The 21,144-nt window shown below is 37.8% G+C and overlaps 1 protein-coding gene across 1 annotated transcript in view; it reads right to left on the bottom strand.

Annotated features, from left to right (window-relative positions):
* Window positions 1-21,144, bottom strand: part of PTPN13 (protein tyrosine phosphatase, non-receptor type 13 (APO-1/CD95 (Fas)-associated phosphatase)) — a 133,472-nt gene that overhangs the window by 62,998 nt on the left and 49,330 nt on the right. Inside the window, exons 9-15 of the mRNA XM_008568306.1 lie at window positions 16,627-16,849; window positions 10,942-11,016; window positions 10,648-10,822; window positions 8,970-9,123; window positions 8,551-8,689; window positions 7,364-7,516; window positions 1,930-2,112 (exon numbers count right to left, since the gene is read on the bottom strand). Of these exons, the coding sequence (XP_008566528.1) occupies window positions 1,930-2,112; window positions 7,364-7,516; window positions 8,551-8,689; window positions 8,970-9,123; window positions 10,648-10,822; window positions 10,942-11,016; window positions 16,627-16,849 (1,102 nt within the window). The remainder of the gene's footprint in view (window positions 1-1,929; window positions 2,113-7,363; window positions 7,517-8,550; window positions 8,690-8,969; window positions 9,124-10,647; window positions 10,823-10,941; window positions 11,017-16,626; window positions 16,850-21,144) is intronic.

A 21,144-nucleotide genomic window follows, 5' to 3' on the forward strand; every position in this document is an offset into this window, starting at 1 on the left:
GAAGAGCTAAAGATATAGTAGCACCAAATGAGTATCTTTATCAGTAGTATACCTAGTAACTCTCCAAATAGGAAATTTTTTTCCTAACAAATATACCACTTAACCACTGTCATGTAATTCTCAATGATCTGAACTCCACAGTTGTAAAGCTCTTGGACTGACTGAGGCATTAGTATGGATGACAGAATTTCCTTAGTCTATCAGTCAAAACAGCTGATGAACTGGTATCTATAGTAAAACACCGCAAAGACAACAAAGGGCGGAAGGTCACCAAAAAAAAAAAAAGCCAAAGGTGGGTTACAGGTCCATATTATATAATTATGAAAAGTGATATTATAGATGATCTAATATCTAAGAAATATGTACAGGTTTGAAATAAATTAGAATAATATTTGATTCTCTCTATGTGTGTTAACTGACGGACTGAACAAGAATTGTGCCTGTGGGAACTCGGTTGGGAGAGATGAGAAGGATAAAGGGTGACTTTTCCATCTCCCCAATAGTAGAAGGAAGAAAGGGGGGTTAAAAAAGAGAGCTCTAGAAGAAGGGGGAAAAATGGGGGGGGGGAGAGAGAGAGAGAGAGAGAGAGAGAAAGAGAGAGAAAGAGCGCGCTCTGTGTTAGAGATGGAACTTCAGGATAAATGAATGCTACTGAATACAGGAATAGTTTCCATGGGAGTGTAGTCTACTTTCTATTACTGCAAATCTTTGAAAATGAATTAATCACAGCCAGTTCTCTATTGGGGTCTGGTGTGGTAGCCTGGCAAAAGACATAGAACTTGAATGCTGTATGATTTGAGTTGTTGCTTTTTCAAAACTGTTCCAACCTGGATTTGTATTTAACGAATCTAAGGTTTCCTTTAGACACCTACTCTGTCACCATTTCCAATGGGGGAAGGTAAATGAAACCCAGGTAATTTCCTGATCTTGAAATTCTTGGGAAGAAGAGGGTGGTCTGGGCTTTGCTTAGAGAATACCTTGTTATCTGGTAAACTTAATGATATCTCTGGGTTTCACAGGAAACCAACCAACTAACCATTAAGTCTAGAACTGATTTCAAAGGTCTCTAGGTTGAAGATTATCCAGAGTCCATCGGGACCTTGATATCCTTATAAACACTGTTCTAGTGAGACCATATTTTAGCCCAAGTATAAGCTAAAGGTGTCAGTAGTCCCTGAATACCGTCAGGAAAATACCTGAACATATTTTTAATTCACTTCTGAGGTTTCCTAATGGCACTTCAATTATCAGATATACTATGTCCAAAATTAAAATATAGCTTTATAGCTTACTGTCTTTCATAAACGTATTATTTTCTAAAAATTACTTTTCTAACTTTATCTCCATGGAGAGTATACAGTAAAACCTAAAGCTGTAAAAAATCCTGGGACTAGTTCGTAAAATCCAGTAAACCTCTGGACCACTGAAATTCAAATAACAGTTGCTCTGAGGGACCTACTATTGAGTTAGACAAGGCTCACTGGGGTTAAGATAATCATCCAAACCCTTGACCTCGGTGTTATAATACTATGCTCTAACCAACTGAGCTAACCAGCCAGACTTGTTATGATAATTATCTATCATAAAAGCATTAGGCAGGTTTCTCTGTGAGAAAAGCTGTGATCCTAGAATAAATCCTGACTTAACAGAGAATTCAACTAGGTTGTAATTTAACTAAAGTTAATTGAGCATATAACCAGCTAGGAATGTATGACACTCTTTTAAAAGTCGCTTCCTGAGAAAACCAGAAAAAAAAAAAAAATCACAGTAGTACTTCTTACAACTAAGTTAAATAGTATTAAGACATATCAGCCCTACTGAATGGTAGAGTCTAAAACTGACTTAAGAAAAGTCAGCTAATATATGTTTCATTGGAAATTGATATCACCCATTTAAAAATATAATAAAAAGAGGTTAAAATGGACATACAGAAAAAGAAATCTTCTTGGTTTCCCTCCATGGAAAACGAAGGACCAATGTGCGCACTCCATTGTGAACTTCAAACACAAGGACACCTTTAGAAGAGACTCCAAGCAATATTCCTGTTTGTGATTTTTTCTCAGGGTGCACCCGGTGAAAATGAACTCCATATTCTGTAAGTCTTTGGCAGACCTGTTGGAATAAGACCATACAATGCACTTAGATAAATGGAGACATAAAGTTACAGAAGTTGTACCAATGTAGTTTAATGTGGAAATGTCTTTTCAACAAACATTGCTGGAACAACTGGATATCCATATGTCAAAAAATGAATCTTGACACTTACTTCACCTGATATATATAAATAATGCCAAAATGGATCACAGACATAAATATAGCAGCTAAAAGTATAAAACAGAAGATCTTTGAGACCTTGGTTTAGGCAAAGATTTCTTAGATAGGACACGAGAAGTATGACCCATAGGAAAAAATGTAAATTGAAGCTTCATTAACATTAAAAACTTGCTCATCAAGAGTCAGTGTTGATCAGCCTTTATGGAAAATGGTATAGGGGTTCCTCAAACAATTACAAATAAATCTACCATATGACCCAGCTATTCCACTGCTGGGAATATACCCAGAGGAATGGAAATCATCATGCCGAAGGGATACCTGTACTCCCATGTTTACTGCAGCACTATTTACACTAGCCAAGAGTTGGAACCAGCCCAAATGTCCATTATCAGATGAGTGGATAAGGAAACTGTGGTATATTTACACAATGGAATACTACTCTGCTATAAAAAAGGAATGAAATACTACCATTTGCAATGACATGGATGGACTTAGAGAAAATTATATTAAGTGAAACAAGTCAGGCACAGAAAGAGAAATACCACATGTTCTCACTTATTTGTGGGAGCTAAAAATAAATAAATAAATAAATATTTAAAAAAGTAAATGGTGGGGAGGGGAAGAAGACACAACAGTCACAATTCCTTGAATTTGTTAAGACAAGTGAACAGATATGATATAGTTGGGGGGGGAGGGGAAAGGAGGGGGGAAGAGGAACAGGTAAAGGGACACAAATTATATACTGAGTAGTTATAAAAACAGTATATATTGAGAAGTTAAAAAAAAATAGAAACTTAAGAAATGTGCAGAAATTGTATGAAGGAAATTTTGAGAGTTACTATGGGATATAAAATAAGAGTTTTAATAATAAAGAGACATTTACTTTTTTGAACAAAAAGAGTCAATGTTAAGGCTTCTGGTCAAGATGGTGGAATAGATGGTCGCCAGCATCACTCTCTCCCACAATCAATGAATTTACAATTGTTAAAAAGCAACAACAGCCAAGCTGGGGCCACTAGAGCTCAGGGGAAGAGAAAGAGAGACCTACAGAGTTCATGAACACAGGAGAAGCCATGATAAGAGAAAGAAAGGACTGCTCCCACCATTTCAAGCCCCAGCTGCTTCAAGACTGGTCCTGGTGAATGCACAGAGCAAGAGTTGGCAAAAGCTGCAGCTGTGCTCTTTGTATGAAGTTGCTTGGAGGTGGCAGGAGAGAAGAAGGTCTTGGTGGCTCCCAGGCCAGCAAGACCACTAACAGGATTCTCATGGACCCACATAGGAGTAAAGAAACACAGACAACTGAAAAAAGGAGCCACTTGGAGGATGGTGAGTCATTGCAAGGGACTGGAGCATGGCCCATCCCATCAGAAGTGTTTGGAGTGTGGGTGGTGGGGGAGCCGGACCACCAGGGGAACATTGGGGCATAGCACGGACAGCTGATCTGCCCTCAAATCAGCACAGGACCACTCAGTGGAGACTGGTCACAAATATAGAACCACAAGGGGTGAAGTTTGCTGAAAAGTCTCAGGCCCAGACCAGAGTTTCCACAGAACCCAGATGTACCAGACCTCACAAGACCCAAAAGTACATACGAGGTCAACAATTAAAACCTGAGTTTCACAAAAATCCTTCACCAGGGAATCAGCAACAAAGCAGATAATTGAAGTGCCATTAGCTCAACTACAGGGCTCAAATGTTGTTCCCCACATGAAGTTCCCCCATTTTAGAAGTAAGCAAAGGACAACAAATTAGTTCCAGTGCAGAGATTAAGTGGTGAGAACAGCGAATAATCCAACACAGAACTGAAACAAAACCCAAAATACCCACAGATCAGAGACAAACTCTGATATTAAACGTTTAGCATCACCAAAGAACACCTATAAAACCTAGGATTGGAAGCCCCCTGGGCTCCCAAGCCGGGAGGGTGGGAGGGCCATGGGCCTTAGCAATGGCCCCCCTGACAACCATACCCAGCCTAGTGATGACCACCAGGCCACTATAGGAAGCACCCTGGGCTCCCAGGCTGAATTGAGGAGGGTGCCACGGGCTTCGACCATGCCTTCCTCCTCCTCCCATCTTATTTCCCTCCCGCTTCCCCTCCCTGTCCCCCAACTGCTCTGCAACATCTTAGAATGTAAAAAAAATAAATTAATTAAAAAAAAAAAAAAAAGAGTCAATGTTAAGAAAATGTAAAGACAAGCCAGAGACTGGTAAGTAAATATATGTAAAACATATATCTGATAAAGGAATTGTATCCAGAATATATAAAGAACATGCAGTACTGAACAATAAGGAAACATATAACCAGATACATAAATGGGCAAAAAGTTTTATTAAATATGTCAACAAAGAAGACATATGCACGGCAAATAAACACATGAAAAGATGCTCAACAAAAACAAAACTTAGGCGAGTACAAATTAAAATCATAATGATATGCCACTACTCACCTATTTCAAGGGCTAAAGTGAAAAAGACTGAAAATACCAAGTGTTGTCGAGGATGTGGAGGACCTGCAACTCTCACACACTGGTGCTAGGACTGTAAAATTGTACAACCACTTTGGAAAAAACAGTTTGGCAGTTTCTTACAAAGTTAAATATATACTTAGCATAGTCCCAGCGATCTTACTGCTAGGCATTTACTCAAGAGAAATAAAAACTATGTTCACCCAAAACATGTACTGGAATGTTTAGAGCAGCTTTATATCTATAAATTAAAAAAAGAATAAATAAACTGTGTATCTGTACAAAGGAAAACTACTCAGCAATAAGAAAAAGAAACTACTGATACACATCACACAATGGAAGAATCTTGAAAGTATTATTTAAGTGAAAAAACCTGCATACTATATGATTCTTCATATGAGATTCTAGAAAAGAAAAGAACTGTAGTAATAGAAAGCAGATCAGTAGTTTCCAAGGGCTGGGGGTGGGAGGAAGAGACTGACTGCAAAGGAACATGGGGGAACTTCTCGGCATATTGGAAATGTGCTATAAAAGGAATTGGCAAACTTTTTCTGTAAAGGGCCAGATAGGAAATATTTTATTTTATTATTATTTATTTATTTGTTTTCTGTTGACCAATTCTAAATCTTTATTATTTTTCCCCTGCCCCCCCCCAGCATTTGTTTGTTTATTTATTTATAGCTCCCAGAAATAAGTGAGAACATGTGGTATTTCTCTTTCTGTGCCTGACTTGTTTCACTTAATAAAATTTTTTCTAAGTTCATCCATATTGCTGTGAATGGTAGTATTTTATTCCTTTTTATAGCAGAGTAGTATTCCATTGTGTAGATATACCACACTTTATTTATCCACTCATCTGATGATAGTAAATATTTTAAACTTTGTGGGTCATATGATCTCTGTTATAAATACTCAACTCTGTTGTTGTAGTGTGAAAGCAGATATAGACAATATGTGAACAAATGAGTATGGCCAAGTTCCAATAAAACTTTATTTACAAAACAGGCAGGCCACAGTTTGCTAACCCTTGTTCTTTATCATAATTGTGGAGGTGGTTGCTCAGCTATATATATATATATTTTCAAAACTCATTGAACACTTAAAAGTAATATATTTTATTGTACATACTAAATTTTACCTCAGTAAAGCAGATTTACAAAAAGGTATAGATGTCTTTCAAAAGCAATGTGATATATAGCAGATGTTAGAAGGTTGTGTTAACAAGATAAAATAAAAAAAATTCTTTGGTTAGAAGAAAGATGCTGAAGTTAAAGAAAAAAGGGGTAATTGGATATATTATTAGAAGGAGTAGGGCAAGCTAATATGCATTAGGCATGCTATTTACAGGGAGAAAACTGAAACTCAGAGAGGTTAAGTACATTGTCCAAGGTCACCCAGCTAGTTGAAACAAGAATTCAAATGCAAGACTGCCTGCCTGCAAATCTCCATGTAAATTCTTTTCACTGTGTCAAATTGCCTTCTACCTCTATTAATAAAAATGTAACTTGGTATTTACTTCCTAAAAGTATAAAAAGTGTAATAAATAGGGAAAATATAAACTCATACTTTCATATCTTTAAATATGAACTCAAACAAAACAAAACACTTTGTCTTTCTTATAATGAATCACAGATTAAAGGTGGTATAAATCTGTGAATGAAACCCCTTCACAGATTTTCTTAGGGCTGGGAAACTTGGCTCCTTCAAAATAGAGCAGCAAATAAAAGACATAGTGTTGCATCCTAGGGAGCCCAAACAGGAGAATATTTTGAAAGTTTCTCTTTTCAATAGAATACTATCTTATATTTGCTATTTGCATTGGAAGTTTACATAGTACTATTTTTCTTTAATATAAATGGCACTACTTATTTATCTGAGGTCTTATTGGAAGTTTGTTGCAGAACTGTAACCATAAGCCAATTTTTCTGACTCCCTACACCTATGTTAATTAGTTGGCATTTAGGGGAAAGACCACTTTTAAAGGATGTAATTGAATTTTCAGGCTTTTGAGAAAAAGCAAGATGAAACAATTCTAGAATCAGTATGAACTTGCCTCTCATATCCAGCCAGTCACCAAAGTCAATTCTTTTTTCTTTATCATGTATCTTTATTTTGAGAGTATGAAATAGGATAAAAGCACAGAATACACAGCCAGATAGATATGCATTCAAATCATAGTTTTGCCCCCCCCACACTAGCCATTGACTTTGGGAACATTACATTTCTTCTTTGAGCTGCAGATCCCTCTTTTACAAAATGAGAATTAAAATATCACAGTTTTAGGGCCGGCCCCATGGCGCACTCGGGAGAGTGCAGCGCTGGGAGCGCAGCGACGCTCCTGCCGTGGGTTCGGATCCTATATAGGGATGGCTGGTGCGCTCACTGGCTGAGCGCCGTGTGGGCGACACCAAGCCAAGGGTTGCGATCCCCTTACCGGTCATGAAAAAGACAAAAAAAAAAAAAAAAAAAAAAAAAATCACAGTTTTAGTCAGGAATAAATGTGATGAGATAACACACAGTATTAGTTATCAGCCCCGTGAGCTTTTAAAGTATGTCCTCCAATACTTCTTACTTGTTCGAAAAAGATGCAAAGTTTATAATTTGTAATCTTGCATGCTTACCTTTAAAAATTCTAACTCTGTCTCTTTTTCAGAAGCTCCCACATAGGTATTATGCAATTTGGGTAACTCTTCTTTAATATAGGATAAATCAAGTTTCTCCATCACTCTGGCAGGCAAATAATGCTCCATTCTAAAATAAGACACACCATGAACCTAGAAAGGAGAATGTCTTTGTAAGCAATTCTGTTTGCCTTTTATTGGAGGGAGCCCTCTTCCTCTACTTTAAAGTTCTTGTCTTGGCCAAGAGATGAATTATTTCGATTTCTACTCTCTGAGGAATGAGTTCTGGAGGAAATGCATCAGCTTACTCTTCTATTCAGTGAGGTAGAATGACTGAACTGATTGGCAAGCCTGAGGAGAGTGACATTCAAGGGCATTGTGTCACTGTAGTTAAGGATTAATATAGTAAAGGATGCCGCTCCAGTGGCATAGCCTCCTGTTTTTTGCTTCCTCTTAGATCACTTGTATTTTTTTTTTTTTTTGTCTTTTGTCTTTTTCCGTGTCCGGCAACGGATCGCAACCCTCAGTGTTGCCCCCGTACCGGACCGGGGACCGGCAATGGGATCGCAACCCTCGGTGCTGCTCCCGCGCCTCGCTCAGCCAGTGAGCAGGAACCGGTCTGTATGTGGGATCCGAACCCTCGGGCGGGAGCGCCGCCGCGCTTCCCAAGTGGCGCACTATCCAGTGCGCCACCGGGCCGGCCCCTTAGATCACTTGTGTCTAAGAACATTAATCTTTGTATTTAGGAACTTGTACTTAAAACATTAGGCTTTGAACATACAGTAAGATCTCCACTCAGTGAGCTCTGCTAGGTTTCCAGCCTGTCGTTGTGTGGATACACGTGGAAGGCAGAAGATCCCTTTAATTCATATTTGGATAATATGGATTAAATATCCTAATATCCTGTGTCTAGCCTCTATTAGTTAGAACTTGGGAGAAGAAGGGGTAAGTGCTAAGTATCCCTAAATGCCAAAACAGGATATTTTTCAATAGCAAAAAAATTCCCACACTGCATGATTTTATATAACCAATGTACATGGGGAGCTTGGTCATTTTGAGGTACCAAACTCTCCTCAGAAATCTTCAGATCTAAACATCAAACACCTCAACCAGGTTTAGTCCTTAATTAGGCTAAGGATAAGAACACCAATACCAAAGTGGTCCTAGAGAAAAAAAAATAATCCTACCTCTGGTTGATAATCTCCATACTCAGCCTGGAGAGCCAAGGATGCCAGCAACAAGGAAGTCTCATCATCACAGTGCATCCTCTCTTCCAAAAGATCTTTTCGCAGCTGAAGGTAATACTGATGACTTGTCAGAGTATGTCTGGAAAAATAAATACACACAAAAACATTTGGGTTTTTGATCTTGAGTCATGGAGTGATTTTTATAATAGGATAAGTTTAGTTTCCAAGATGGTTGTTATTAAGCTTGTTATTAGGCATTTAAGACATAAGAATTCAATAAATTATGTTGAAGGAAATATTTCTTTTATGATAAAGAAGACACTATCAGTGATCAGAATCAAATAATTCAGTATCAGTAAGCTAAAGGGTCAAAAGAGCAGGGGCCAAAAAGAGCAAAAGAGAAACTCTTGCGTACTCACTGTATTAGACTAACATCATCCATGAAAAATTTAATTCGGAAAAACAATGTAAAATTAACAGCGGCTTTGTTCTTTTTCTTTGGTTCTTCTTTCCAGCCCTCTGGGGCCACTTTGGTTAATTTTAAATCAGGATCAACAAAGAAATATTCATTATCTAAAACAGAATGAGAAAAACATTTCGATAAAATAAAAAACCCTTTAACGTTTTCTTCTGATTTCTTCATTTTTTTTGTCAGACTTGAACAATATAGTATTAATTGAGAATAAAACATGACTGGTAAGAAATACAGCAAGAAGTGCTGAGGCACTCCATGTGGACGAGAGGCAATATGGCTCAATCTTTCAAGAATGGGAGCTCTAAACACAGACAGACCTGGATGCTGGCTACATCATTTACTATCTGTGTGACACAAATAAATTATTTGACCTCTCTGGACATAAATTTTCTTGTCTGTAGAGTTAGGATAATGCTAATTCCTGCTTTATAGGGTTGTTGTAAGGATCAAATTACATAATGGATATGAAACACTTGGTAAAGCTTATAGTACATTGTAAGCGTTCAATAAACATTAACTATTATTTATTATTATTGAGCTATCAGCAGAAACTTAGAGGAATAACAATTGACATTTTATTTTATTTTTCAAAGTCATCATTTAACTATTATTAACTCTCTCCAAATAAAAGGTTATTCAATAGAATCTGACTTTTCCAAAATATTTAAGAAATTAGGTATATTATAAGTAGAAATTCTGGTTAATATTGCTTATCTTTATGTAGATAGTATCACCTGATTAGTCTAAGAAGAAAATTAGTAAAGTAATAGAATATCAGTAGGTATTAACTGAATATTTATTGGATGACTCTATAGACTGAATTATTTATTTTTAAGGCATAAGAATTCAATAAACTATATTGAAGAAAGTACTTATTCTATGATAAAAAAAACATTATCATGATCTTGTAGGGTTTCAGGATTATTTGACCCTTCAATTGTCGCTTATGATACTTTGTTGTCTAAGATTTCTAAGTTAAATTTTGAGGTAAACAGGAATCTGAAATATTAAAGAGTAATTTATAAATATAATGATTTATTAAAGAAAGATCAATTCTATAGGGCTTCTTATTGCTATGGCAACTCTAATTGATAAATAGGAGAGGCTTCTACTGAATCTGTGCTCTGAGACCATGGTTGTAAATGTCCTGGAGTTCAGTGGACATTATGTTTAAAAGATATGTGAAATGACTAATTTTCAGTCATCAACCAATAACATTTAAAAAAAGACACTGCAAGGTTCTAGGATAACAGGCTAAAGAAGTTGATGTGGATATTCAGAAATGGGGTCCTGCTATATTTTCAGATTTATATTAGGATACTAATTTTTAATTAACATATATAATGGTCCCTAAAATATAATAATTAGAATCTATCTTTAAATAGCTACAGGTAAAGAAAAATCTTCATAGATTCAGAAGATGCCTGACAAACACAGTTATTAAAACAATGTGAGTAGTTGGGAGAAGAAAGGGGAGTTCCTAACTCACTTATACTTCTCAATGATGACTTGCTCATTTGGTTAATATTTCCCCAAACAAGGTCAGGCAGGATAACAGATATAGAAAGCCAGCTTATTGCCAAATTTCCATACTATACTCTAAATTTAAAAGGCCTTGGTACCTTTGAGGGTAGCTAGAGCAAACAAATGATGCTCCACTAAGCCAATATGGGCCACGACCATGTCAAACACATCTTTACATATCGTCTTGGTGTCACAAGTCACTTCCAGTCTCTGCCCACTCAGAAGCATTATGTTTATTTTTCTTCGGGTATCTTCATTCTTCCCCTTCTTGGTCTACAATTGAAAAAAATGAATGGCATTTATAAAAATAAGCATTATAAGAAAACATTTTTTAAAAACAATATTTTTTGAAGTTATTTTCTAAGAGTGACAAAGTTGGTTCTAATACTTACAAGGATAGACCGTGGCAAATCCAAAGATATAAATGGTTCAATTGTCATTTTCACAAACTCAGGGCCAAAGAAATTCTGCAAATCACATAAGCAGAATAAGTAGTTTTTACCATTTATTTTAGCTCTTCCCATGAAAGGAAAATAATGTAATAATAATAAATTACATATAAAACCACTACATTTTAGAATTAGGTGATCTAAAACAAACGTGGAAACTTTCAATGAAGAAGTACACTGGAATTTACCAAAAACAGGAATGTAATGTGCCTTACACTAAGTTTGAATGGAAGTTTTTCCTCATCTTCATTTTCTACCTGTGATGTCAAATATAATGCCTCACATCATACTGTTTTACAGGGTTTTCATTATTTGCTCTCCAGATAGACTCAGACTCTCGAAAAAAAAGTAGTCTTAATTATTGAAGTAATATAAGGTCATCGAGCTCATGTAAGGAATTGCTTTAATATTGCTAAGTCTAAAGCATAAAGTGATTGAACAGAATCTCTTTAGACCATCTCTTTAGACTGATAATCTAAAACAGGTCATAAAATGTGGAATATATACACAATGGAATACTACTTAGTCATAAAAAAGAATGAAATTCTGCCATTCACAGCAGCATGGATGAGCTTAGAAAAAATGATGTTAAGTGAAAAAAGCCAGGCACAGAAAGAGAAATATGGCATGCTTTCACTCATAAGTGGGAGTTAAAAAATAAATTAATTAATAAAGACAGAAAGAAGGAAAGGAAAAACAAAACAACAATCACAGTAATATGTTGAACTTTCAGAAAAAAAGAACAGGACTGTGGTTACTAGAGATGGGAATGGGGAAGGGGAAGTGGGAGGGGAGAGTGAGAAATTGGTTAATGGACACAAAGTAGCTAGTTAGGAAAAGTAAGTTCTACTAATTTACAGTTGAGCTAGGCAGCTATAATTAACATTAACTTACTGCATGTTATCAAATGACTAGAAGAGAGGAGATTGTCCTCAACACATGATATGATTACATTTTATAATGATGAATACGCTAATTATCCTGATTTGATCATCACTCATTGTATACAGATATTGATATTCAACTCTGTACCCTACAAATATGTACACTTAATATGTCTCAATAAAAAAAGAAACAGGTCATAGCTAAAGCATATCTGCTTTGTAAGTATAAAAAATATATAAATATCCATCTGTAATCATATTCTTGTAACCCTGTGATACTGTACATTTTTGTTTTAAATAGTGACAGCTAGGGATAGTATACATATCACATAGTCTCTGACCCTCATCAGTGCCCCAGCAAGAAAATGTCTCAGGAAATGGGAGCGATTCAAGGGATGGGGCGAGCAGAGTCCATACTCTGCATTTACTGCTTCTCAAATTTATTCTTTCCTTTAACCTCTTGTACATACAGGGGTTTTGGCCAAGGGGGGAGATAACTTAAAACAAATTAGACTCCAGGCAGGAGCAGGTTATGTTCAAATGGGCAAAAGGTAGAATGAAAGCATGGCCAATCTTGAGGCCAAAGGTAGGTGGTGTATGTGTGCATGTGTGTGTGTGTTTGAACTAATGGAGGTTACTGGTGTTTTGTTTTTGTTGGATTCTTTTTTGCATTTGGGTGTACAGCTCATTCAGTTGCTTGGCGTGGGAATTCTATCCAATTAACTGAGTGTGGAACATATGACATACCATTTAAGTAAAAGTTTAACATTAAGGATTTGTTAATATTCAATGAACCAATAGGACCTATTTTAAACAAGAATAGAAGTAGAGTAGAAAAAATGAAAATGGTCTGCCACGGGAAATACAGAATCTAATGAAGACCAACTAGGGAACAGTGTATGAGCAAATTAAAATGAGCCTGCACCAAAAGGAAACTAGGAAACAAAAAAAACCCTAAAAATTTATGTTTTGGGAAAGAATATTAATTCAACTGTGAAATTGTTCCTTCAAATATTAGTACTCTTTTTCAGCCTCAAAAATATAATCCTCCTCCTTTTCAGAAAAAGTACTACGTAGTTCTTTAATGACTAGTAGTTCAAATGATCTGATCATTGATATGGCATATCTCTGGTGAAAAATTGTTTGCTTTGAAATAGCCAGAAATCATCTGCCTAAAAAGGAAACGCAGGTTTTTAGTGATATAACACACAACAGTGGCATACTGTAAGGCATAATCTATAATTTATGAATCGCTAATGAACCAAAGTTATAGACTAGTTCTCTGAAACTACAGTTTAGGAGAAAGGTATATATATTTATGTGTCTTTTATACTGCTCATTGAATTACCATATTGGAAGCCTACCTATTTTGTATGACATCTGCCTACGGATGGTTATAATGATAAACTGATGAAGACATTGAGCTTCCTCCTTTCAACTTAAAATAAGTTGTTATATATTTTTTTACAATCTAATGACTTTTAAAATTGGACAGAGTCTTATAAATTACAACCCAATTCTATGTTTTAAAAATGAGAGCAATGAGGCACAGAGAAGCTCAAAAATTTACATAAAATTATATGACAGCATCATAAGAAATAGAATCCAAGTCTTCCAATTTGTAGTTCAATGAAATTTTCACCATCCAATGCTGTTTTTTCTCCTTACAATACTGTGAAGGAAATTTGAATTCTATCAACTTCAGGGCATACAAATGTGCTTTTAAGATGATTCTTTGAAGCAATCAGCAAAAAACAAAACAGCATAGAGTAATGCAATATACTTCCTTAGTGAAGAACTAAAAAGAAAAATTCATTCCAGACTTTATCACTTTAACTAATATTTATTTTGCTTTTGAAGAATTATTTTTAAAGTAACATTACGAACGAGATACTGCATTAATCTATCAATTAGGGGATGAGAAAAAGAATGATAATATACAGAGTAGGTAAGAATATGGTGAAACAGGTATGATCATAGGAAGCATAAATTAGTACAAACTTTTTGAAGTACGATTTGACAATATGTATTAAATGTCTTAAAAGGTCTGCCTTTAGCTTGGCTATTCTACTTGAAAGAAGTTATTTGAAAAGATTTAGCTATAGGAATGTTCATCAGAGCACTGCTTTCAACAGCAACACAACAAACTAGAAACATTTAAAATATCCAGTAATTAGAAACAGATTAAAGAAACTGTAGTACACAGACGTCCAGTCAAGATGGCAGAATAGACAGTCCCCAGTGTCACTCTCTCCCACAAATCAACCAATTTACAACTATAAGAATGCAACAACAGCCAAGCTGGGGCCACTAGAGCTCAGGGGAAGAGGAGGGGGAGAACTACAAAGTTCTTGAAGGCAGGAGAACGAACCCTTGATGAGAGAAAGAAAGAACTGCTCTGACCATTTGGAATCTTGGCCCCTTCCAGGCTGGAGCTACTGAGTGCAGGGAGCAGGAGCTGGCAAAAGCCACTGCTGTGCCCTTTGGATGAAGTTGCTGGGAGTCAGCAGGGGAGAAAAGGGCATTCGTGCTCCCCAGGCCAGCAAGACACTAACAGGGTTCCTGTGGACCCACATAGAGTGAGGAACCACAACAACTGAAAGAAAGGAGCCACTCAGAGGCTGGTAAGCCATAGCAAGGGACTGGAGCACAGCCTGTCCCATGGGAAGTGTTTGGAGCATGGGCGGTGGGGGAGACAGGCCCACCAGGGGAACACTGGGACACAGCAAGGACAGCTGATCTGTACCCCAATCAGCATAGGACCACTCAGACTGGTCAGGAATATAGAACTGCAGGGGGTACAGTTTGATGAAAAGACTCAGGCCCAGACCAGAGTTTCTACATAACCCAGGTGCACCGGATTTCACTAGACCTGGAGGTACCTATAAAGTCAACCATTAAAACCTGAGCTGCACAAAAAGCCTTCCCTAGGGAATCAGCAGCAAAGCAGCAGCTTAGCTCAACCATGTAGCTCAAGTACCGGTCTGCACAAGAATTTCCTCCATTTTAGAAGTAAGCAAAGGACAGCAAATTAGTTTCAGTGCAGAGTTTAAGTGGTGGGAACAGCAAATAATCCAACACAGAACTGAAAGAAAAAACAAAGTACCCACAACCAGAGACAATGTTTGATATTAACTAGTAAAGGTCTCATTTCACCAAAGTACACGTATAACACCTAGAAGGACCGGAAGTCCCCTGGGATACCAAGCCAGAAAGTGGGGAGAGCTGGGGTTCTCAGCTGTGCCCCCCAACACCCACAACCAGTCCAAAGGTGGGGGCCTCAGGCCTTGGACACACACCCCCTGACATGTGCAACCAGCCCAGCAACGACCACCAGGCTGCTGCAGGAAGTGCCCTGGGCTCTCTTGAGCCAGGTCAGTGGGGTGCCTGAGGGCCTCAGCCACACCCCTCTGACATGTACAACTAGCCCAGCGATGACCACCAAGCTGCGCAGGAAGCACTCTGGGCTCTCCTGAGCTGGGGTGGTGGGGGCCCGAGGGCCTTGGCCATGCCCCCCTGACACCTGCAGCCAGCTCAGTGATGACCACCGATCTGTCGCAGGAAGTGCCCTGGGCTCTCCTGAGCCAGGGCAGTGGGGGACTGAGGGCCTCAGCCATGCCCCCCTGACACCCACAGCCACCCCAATGACAACCATCAAGCCACAGCAAGAAGGGCCCTGGGTTCCTGAGCTGGGGTGGTAGGGAGCGAGGGCTTTTGCCACACCCCCCTGACATCTGCACCCAACCTGGCAACAACCAAGCCACTGCTGGAAGCCCCCTTCCCAGTCTCCCTTGTGGGAATGAGGGGGGTGCCACAGGCCTCAATCCCACTCCTTCTCCTTCCATCACATTTCCTTACCCTTTCCTCTCTCTCCCTCCCTCGCAACTCTTCTACAACAACATCATAGAATGTAAAAAAAAAAGAGAAAGAAAAAAAAAGTTAAAAAAGTAACTAAAATTTTAAAATATTATTAAAAAAAAAAAAAAAAGAAACCTCAGTATACAGTAAAGTCACATAATGGATTACTCGATGGCCCCTAAAGATAATATTACAGAAGTTGTAAAGTATTCAAGATATCTTACATGAGAAAAAGAAAAACTATAATCATTTTGAGCTTGTGCTTACAAAAATATATTTAAAGTCATATGTTGAAAGAAAAATACCTCAACTAGAAAAATATACACATTAAAAATATCCCCCACGAAATATAAGATGCAGACTTGTTCATTTCAGTCTTTGGATACTCTAATGTGAGGATATGATGCGTGGAGCTAATGCAATCATCCTTTGACTATAAAGCCAATTATTGTCAAAATTCTGAGAATGGCAAAGCAGAAAGATGGAATGCACTTGATAACATTCTTGAGCTTCTGAATCAATCTTGACCTCTCTATCCCTGATCTTCTTGATTCACAGCATAATAAATTTCTTAGTATTAAAAAATAATCTTCCACAATACTGAATAATGCCAGTTGATTTTAAGGATCATGAATATACTTTAAAAATATACAGTTAAGATACTCTGAGTCTATCTAATGTTATGTCTTAAATGAAATAATAAAAACAGCTAAATATTTATTTAAATATCAACCAACAAGATATTTAATCCCAATGGAAACTAGTGTGGGATTGCAATTTCACCCACAGACAACTTTAGGATATCTACAGCAATTTGTAAAAGTACTTTGACTAACAATTTCCCATGAGAGCAAGTTTCGACGTAGTAACCTGAAAATCAACTTACCCTCAGTTTTCTTTGGGTCATGGCAGTTTCTAGGGCAATTTCTCTCAGTGGGTCCCTGGTGATGTCAAGCATGGAAGCTTTGATTGTGTCTCCTGGATACAGGCTCAACCGAGACTGTCTAAGGGCCATTCTGGCTTGTAGCTGCATCATTTCTTCTTCTTGCCTTTTCAGCATGATCTCTTGATTAATTAAGCTGCCTTCAAAGGGTGTTTCATATTGTCTGCTATATACAAAAGAGGAAAAAAGTAAGGGTTGGGAAGAAAATTGTTTTAAAGCTAATCAAGAAAACTACATGTTAAATAAAGTATCAAAAATTTAAACAAATTTTATTTTTTCATCACGGAAGAATACTCACATGTCACAGTGTGGCATAAAAAGAAAAAAGAAAAAAAAAATATATATATATGATTTTTATTCCCGGTTCCTGACAAAGAGCTCCTAAAACCCTTGTAACTTCCTGAGTGATAGGGATGATAGGAGAATCTTTTATTCTAATATTTGGTCTTTGACTCTGGTTCCTAACACAGAGCTCCTGAAGCCCTTGTAATTTCTAGGGTGATAGGAGTGTCTTTTGTTCTAATGAGGAAACTCTTAGAAGGATCCTAGATAGTTTCAGGTGGAGACTAGTCACCAGAAAGACCAAGCCTTGATTAGAAGCCTAGAACTTTCGGCTGCACCACCCCTAACTTCTGGGGAGGGGAGAGAGGCTGGAGATTGAGTTAATAATTCATCACGCCTATGTGATGAAACCTTCATAAAAGCCCCTAAATGATGAGGTTCAGACAGACATTTCCAAGTTGGTGAATACATCCACATTCAACGAGGGTAATACACCCTAACTCCATGAGACAGAAGCTCCTGCACCTTGGACCCTTGTATATCTTGCCTGATGTACCTCTTCATCTGGCTATTCATCTATAGTCTTTGTAATATTCTTCATAGCAAACCAGTAAATTTAAGTAAAGTACTTTCATGAGTTCCATGATCCATTCTAGCAAATTATCAAACCTAAGGAGGGGGTCGTGGGAACTCCTGATTTTCAGCTGGGTGGTCAGAAGTACAGGAGGCTTGGGACTTGCAACTGGCATCTGAAGTGGGGGCAGTCTTATGGGACTGTGCCCTTAACTTGTGGGATCTGATGCTAACTCCAGGTAGTTAGTGTAGGAGTTAAATTTAATTGTAGAACACTCAGCTAGTGCCCAGAGTTGGAGAATTGGTTGTTGATGTGAGGAAAAACCAGGCATATTTGGTAGCAGAAATATTCTGTGGATAGAAACAGTAATATTTACACAGTAATATTCAGTTGTGCTTTTAATGTATTGTTGTAATGCTGTCCTATTTTTTAGTGGGTAGATCTATATCCTCCACCTCTTCTCTGAATATTTCAGCATCCTCTGAAGACTAACTACTTCCTTGTAATTCCCCTAGATAGGAGCTATTTTATTTTTACAGGCCTGTACCATTGGGGCCTTGGACATGGGAAGAGATTCTCCTTAATCCTTACTTCAGCTTCCAGACCCTTGTTGCCCCTGCTTTAATAACCCCCAGTTCACCTCAACTACATGCTATAAAATCATAACATCTACTACTCTGCTTTGTTCTAGATGTTTATTTTTCTATCAGCCACTGCCCTTTATTACTTAAAGATTTAAGTGCTTGACTCAGATTTTTTCTCCACCACCCCTCCTGTCATCATTAGTGGTGGTGATATACAGATTAAGGAATCTTCCAACACTTTGGATTCTTCCCCACCTCAGCCCACAACTTACTCCCACGGTCATGCTGGCTTTTAACAATGGCCATGCCATCTCCAACATTTCCTGTCTTTGGAAGGCAGCTATGCTCATCAACGCCACCCACTTCCTGTCTTTATCTTCCCATACTCTCTCTATAATCTTATTTTTCTATTCTAGCTCACTTCCTCTAATACCCTTCCCCAGATAATTGATTGACTCTATCAAGAATTTTAATTCATTGAGCCTACTACTTTCTTCTGGCTATTACCCCTCTTCTGTCCCTTACATTGCTTGGATTTTAAGGTCCATCATTAAAATTACTCCTTTGCATACAACCTCAACTCTCATTAAATTGCAGAACCATGCTGACTGATCTCACAGGGCCCTCTGCACTGCCTGGCAACTCATTTTCTTAGAGAATTATTTCATTTCTTCTTCCTTCTCTTCTCATTTCAAAGCTTTAATACTCTCTCCTCTCAACTAATGATTTCTTGCCACTTTTCTTAGTAAAATAAGAAGCTATCAGGTAATAACTTCATCATTCCACCACTAAAGTTTCTAAACTTATATCCAGATGTTCTGCCTCGTCTCCTACTACAATGGATAAATCTCCTGTACTCTTCTACAGGACGAAACCTCCACTGTACATGGGATCATCCTCTACCCAACTCACAGACTTTGTTCCTGCAATCATCATCAATAATCATGTACACTAGGTTATTCTCAGCAGCATACAAACATGCCATACTATATCTTACTTAGAATCAAAAAGCATCCTTTGGGTTTTACATCCCCTTTTAGACTCCACCCCATTTGTTCTGCTGTCTTTTAGAGTAAATATCTTCAAAATTGGCATTTAAACTTTACCTTCACTTCATCTTCCACTTTATCCTGGACTTAAACCAACCAAGTTTTAGCTTTCACTCTTCCACCAAAAGGGGTCACAAAAATGACTGACCTCCATGTTATGAAAGCCAAAGGATAATTCTCAGTTTTCATCTTAATTGACCTCTAAGCATCATATGACATAACTGCTCAATCCTTCCCTTTCTTGAAATATTTGATTTCTGGGAAACCATGCTGTCCTTATTTTCTTTCTACCTTACCGGTTCCTCTTTCTTAGTCTCTTTTGTTAGATCCTCCTTCATTGCTAATTTCTTATGTTAGACTACAACACAAACTCCATTTACATCCCATATTTACATGATCTCATCTAGTCACATGGTCTTAATTGCCTTATATATTCCTGTAATTTTGGAATTTATATTGGCAATCCCATCTTTCCCCTGAATTCAAATTCTCTTCTCCTGCCTAGGTAAGCGTTGTAATTGAATGCTAATACACATCCTTACCTTGACATTTCTACAACCAAATTTTTGATACTTTCTCCCCTTTGTTAACCTCTCAATTTCTGATTGCTTAGGACACATCTTGGAGTCATTCTTGATTCTTTCTTTCTTGCAAATACCAATCGAGCAGCAAATCCTGAAGGCACAACCTTGAAGATATCCATATCTTACTCATCCCCACCACTAACAACCAAGTTTTTGCTGTACCCACCTCAAATGTATTACTGTAATTGTCTCCTAATTGGTCTTTTATTCCTACAATCTGTTCTTCCCAGAACAGACCAGAGAATCTCTCATTACAATGCAAATTAGATAATTGCTCTCCATGCTATCAAACATCCAACGGCTTCCCATTACAATTAAAATAACATCTCGGGCCAGCCCGGTGGCGCACTCGGTAGAGCGTGGTGCTGCTCCCGCTGAGGGTTCGGATCCCATATAGAGACCGGTCCGCTCACTGGTTGAGCGTGGTGCGGGCGCGACACCAAGGGTTGCGATCCTGTTAACCGGTCACGAAAAAAAAGACAAAAAGGAAAGAAAAAAAAAAAAAAACATCTGAAGTGCCCACCTTAGCTTCTCTGGCCAGATGTGATTTGGGTCCTGGTTACCTGGTTACCATCCACTCTGCCCTTCACTCATTCTGTTGTAGCCATGCTACCTTTCTTGCTACTCTAACACACATCTCCCATACCTCATGCTTCCTGCACTTGCTGTTCCTTTTGTCTCGAACACTCTTCCTTCTGATATCTGCATGGATCACACCCTCACTTCAGTGTTCTGTTCAAAGTCACCCATCAAGGGAGACTGTCTCTTGTCATACTATCTGTGTAAGATAGAAATTGGACATCATATCCCTTCACTCCCTATCCCCTTAGCCTGCTTTACTTTTCTTCAAAGCATCATCATTACTTGACAGTGCATTACTTACTTGTTATTTTATAATTTATTGGGTATCTCTTATCTCTAGAAAGTCTCTGGAGAGATGTTTTCTGTATTGTTCACAACTCTGTCTCCAGTACCTGAAAGTACATGATAGGTCCTCAACCAGTAGTTGTTGAGTGAATGAGTGGATATGATTTTATGGCTCACCCTCACTTCATGGGGCTCAAGGAAAATAATAATAACTTGAACCCATACATTTTAACTCAAACCTATTTTCATCAAATATATTAGCCTTCTTGTCATATTATTATTTTACACCAAAGCTACTAAAAGGTACTAAAAATGACTATTATTTTATCTCTTCCAACACAATATCTGGTAGAAGCTCCTATAAGGACTGAAAGGTCTGACAGATAAAAAACTAAAATAAAAGCAAACAAAAAATCCAGAAATTCTTTATCATTGAGGAATGAATAAATAGATTGTCTGGAGTCAGAAAAAAGGCTACCTCATCAAGCAAATAGCCAAAAAAAAAAAAAAAAAAAAAAAAA

This window comes from Galeopterus variegatus, unplaced genomic scaffold (genome assembly GCF_000696425.1).
Source record: "Galeopterus variegatus unplaced genomic scaffold, G_variegatus-3.0.2 Scaffold396, whole genome shotgun sequence".
Classification (NCBI taxonomy): domain Eukaryota; kingdom Metazoa; phylum Chordata; class Mammalia; order Dermoptera; family Cynocephalidae; genus Galeopterus; species Galeopterus variegatus.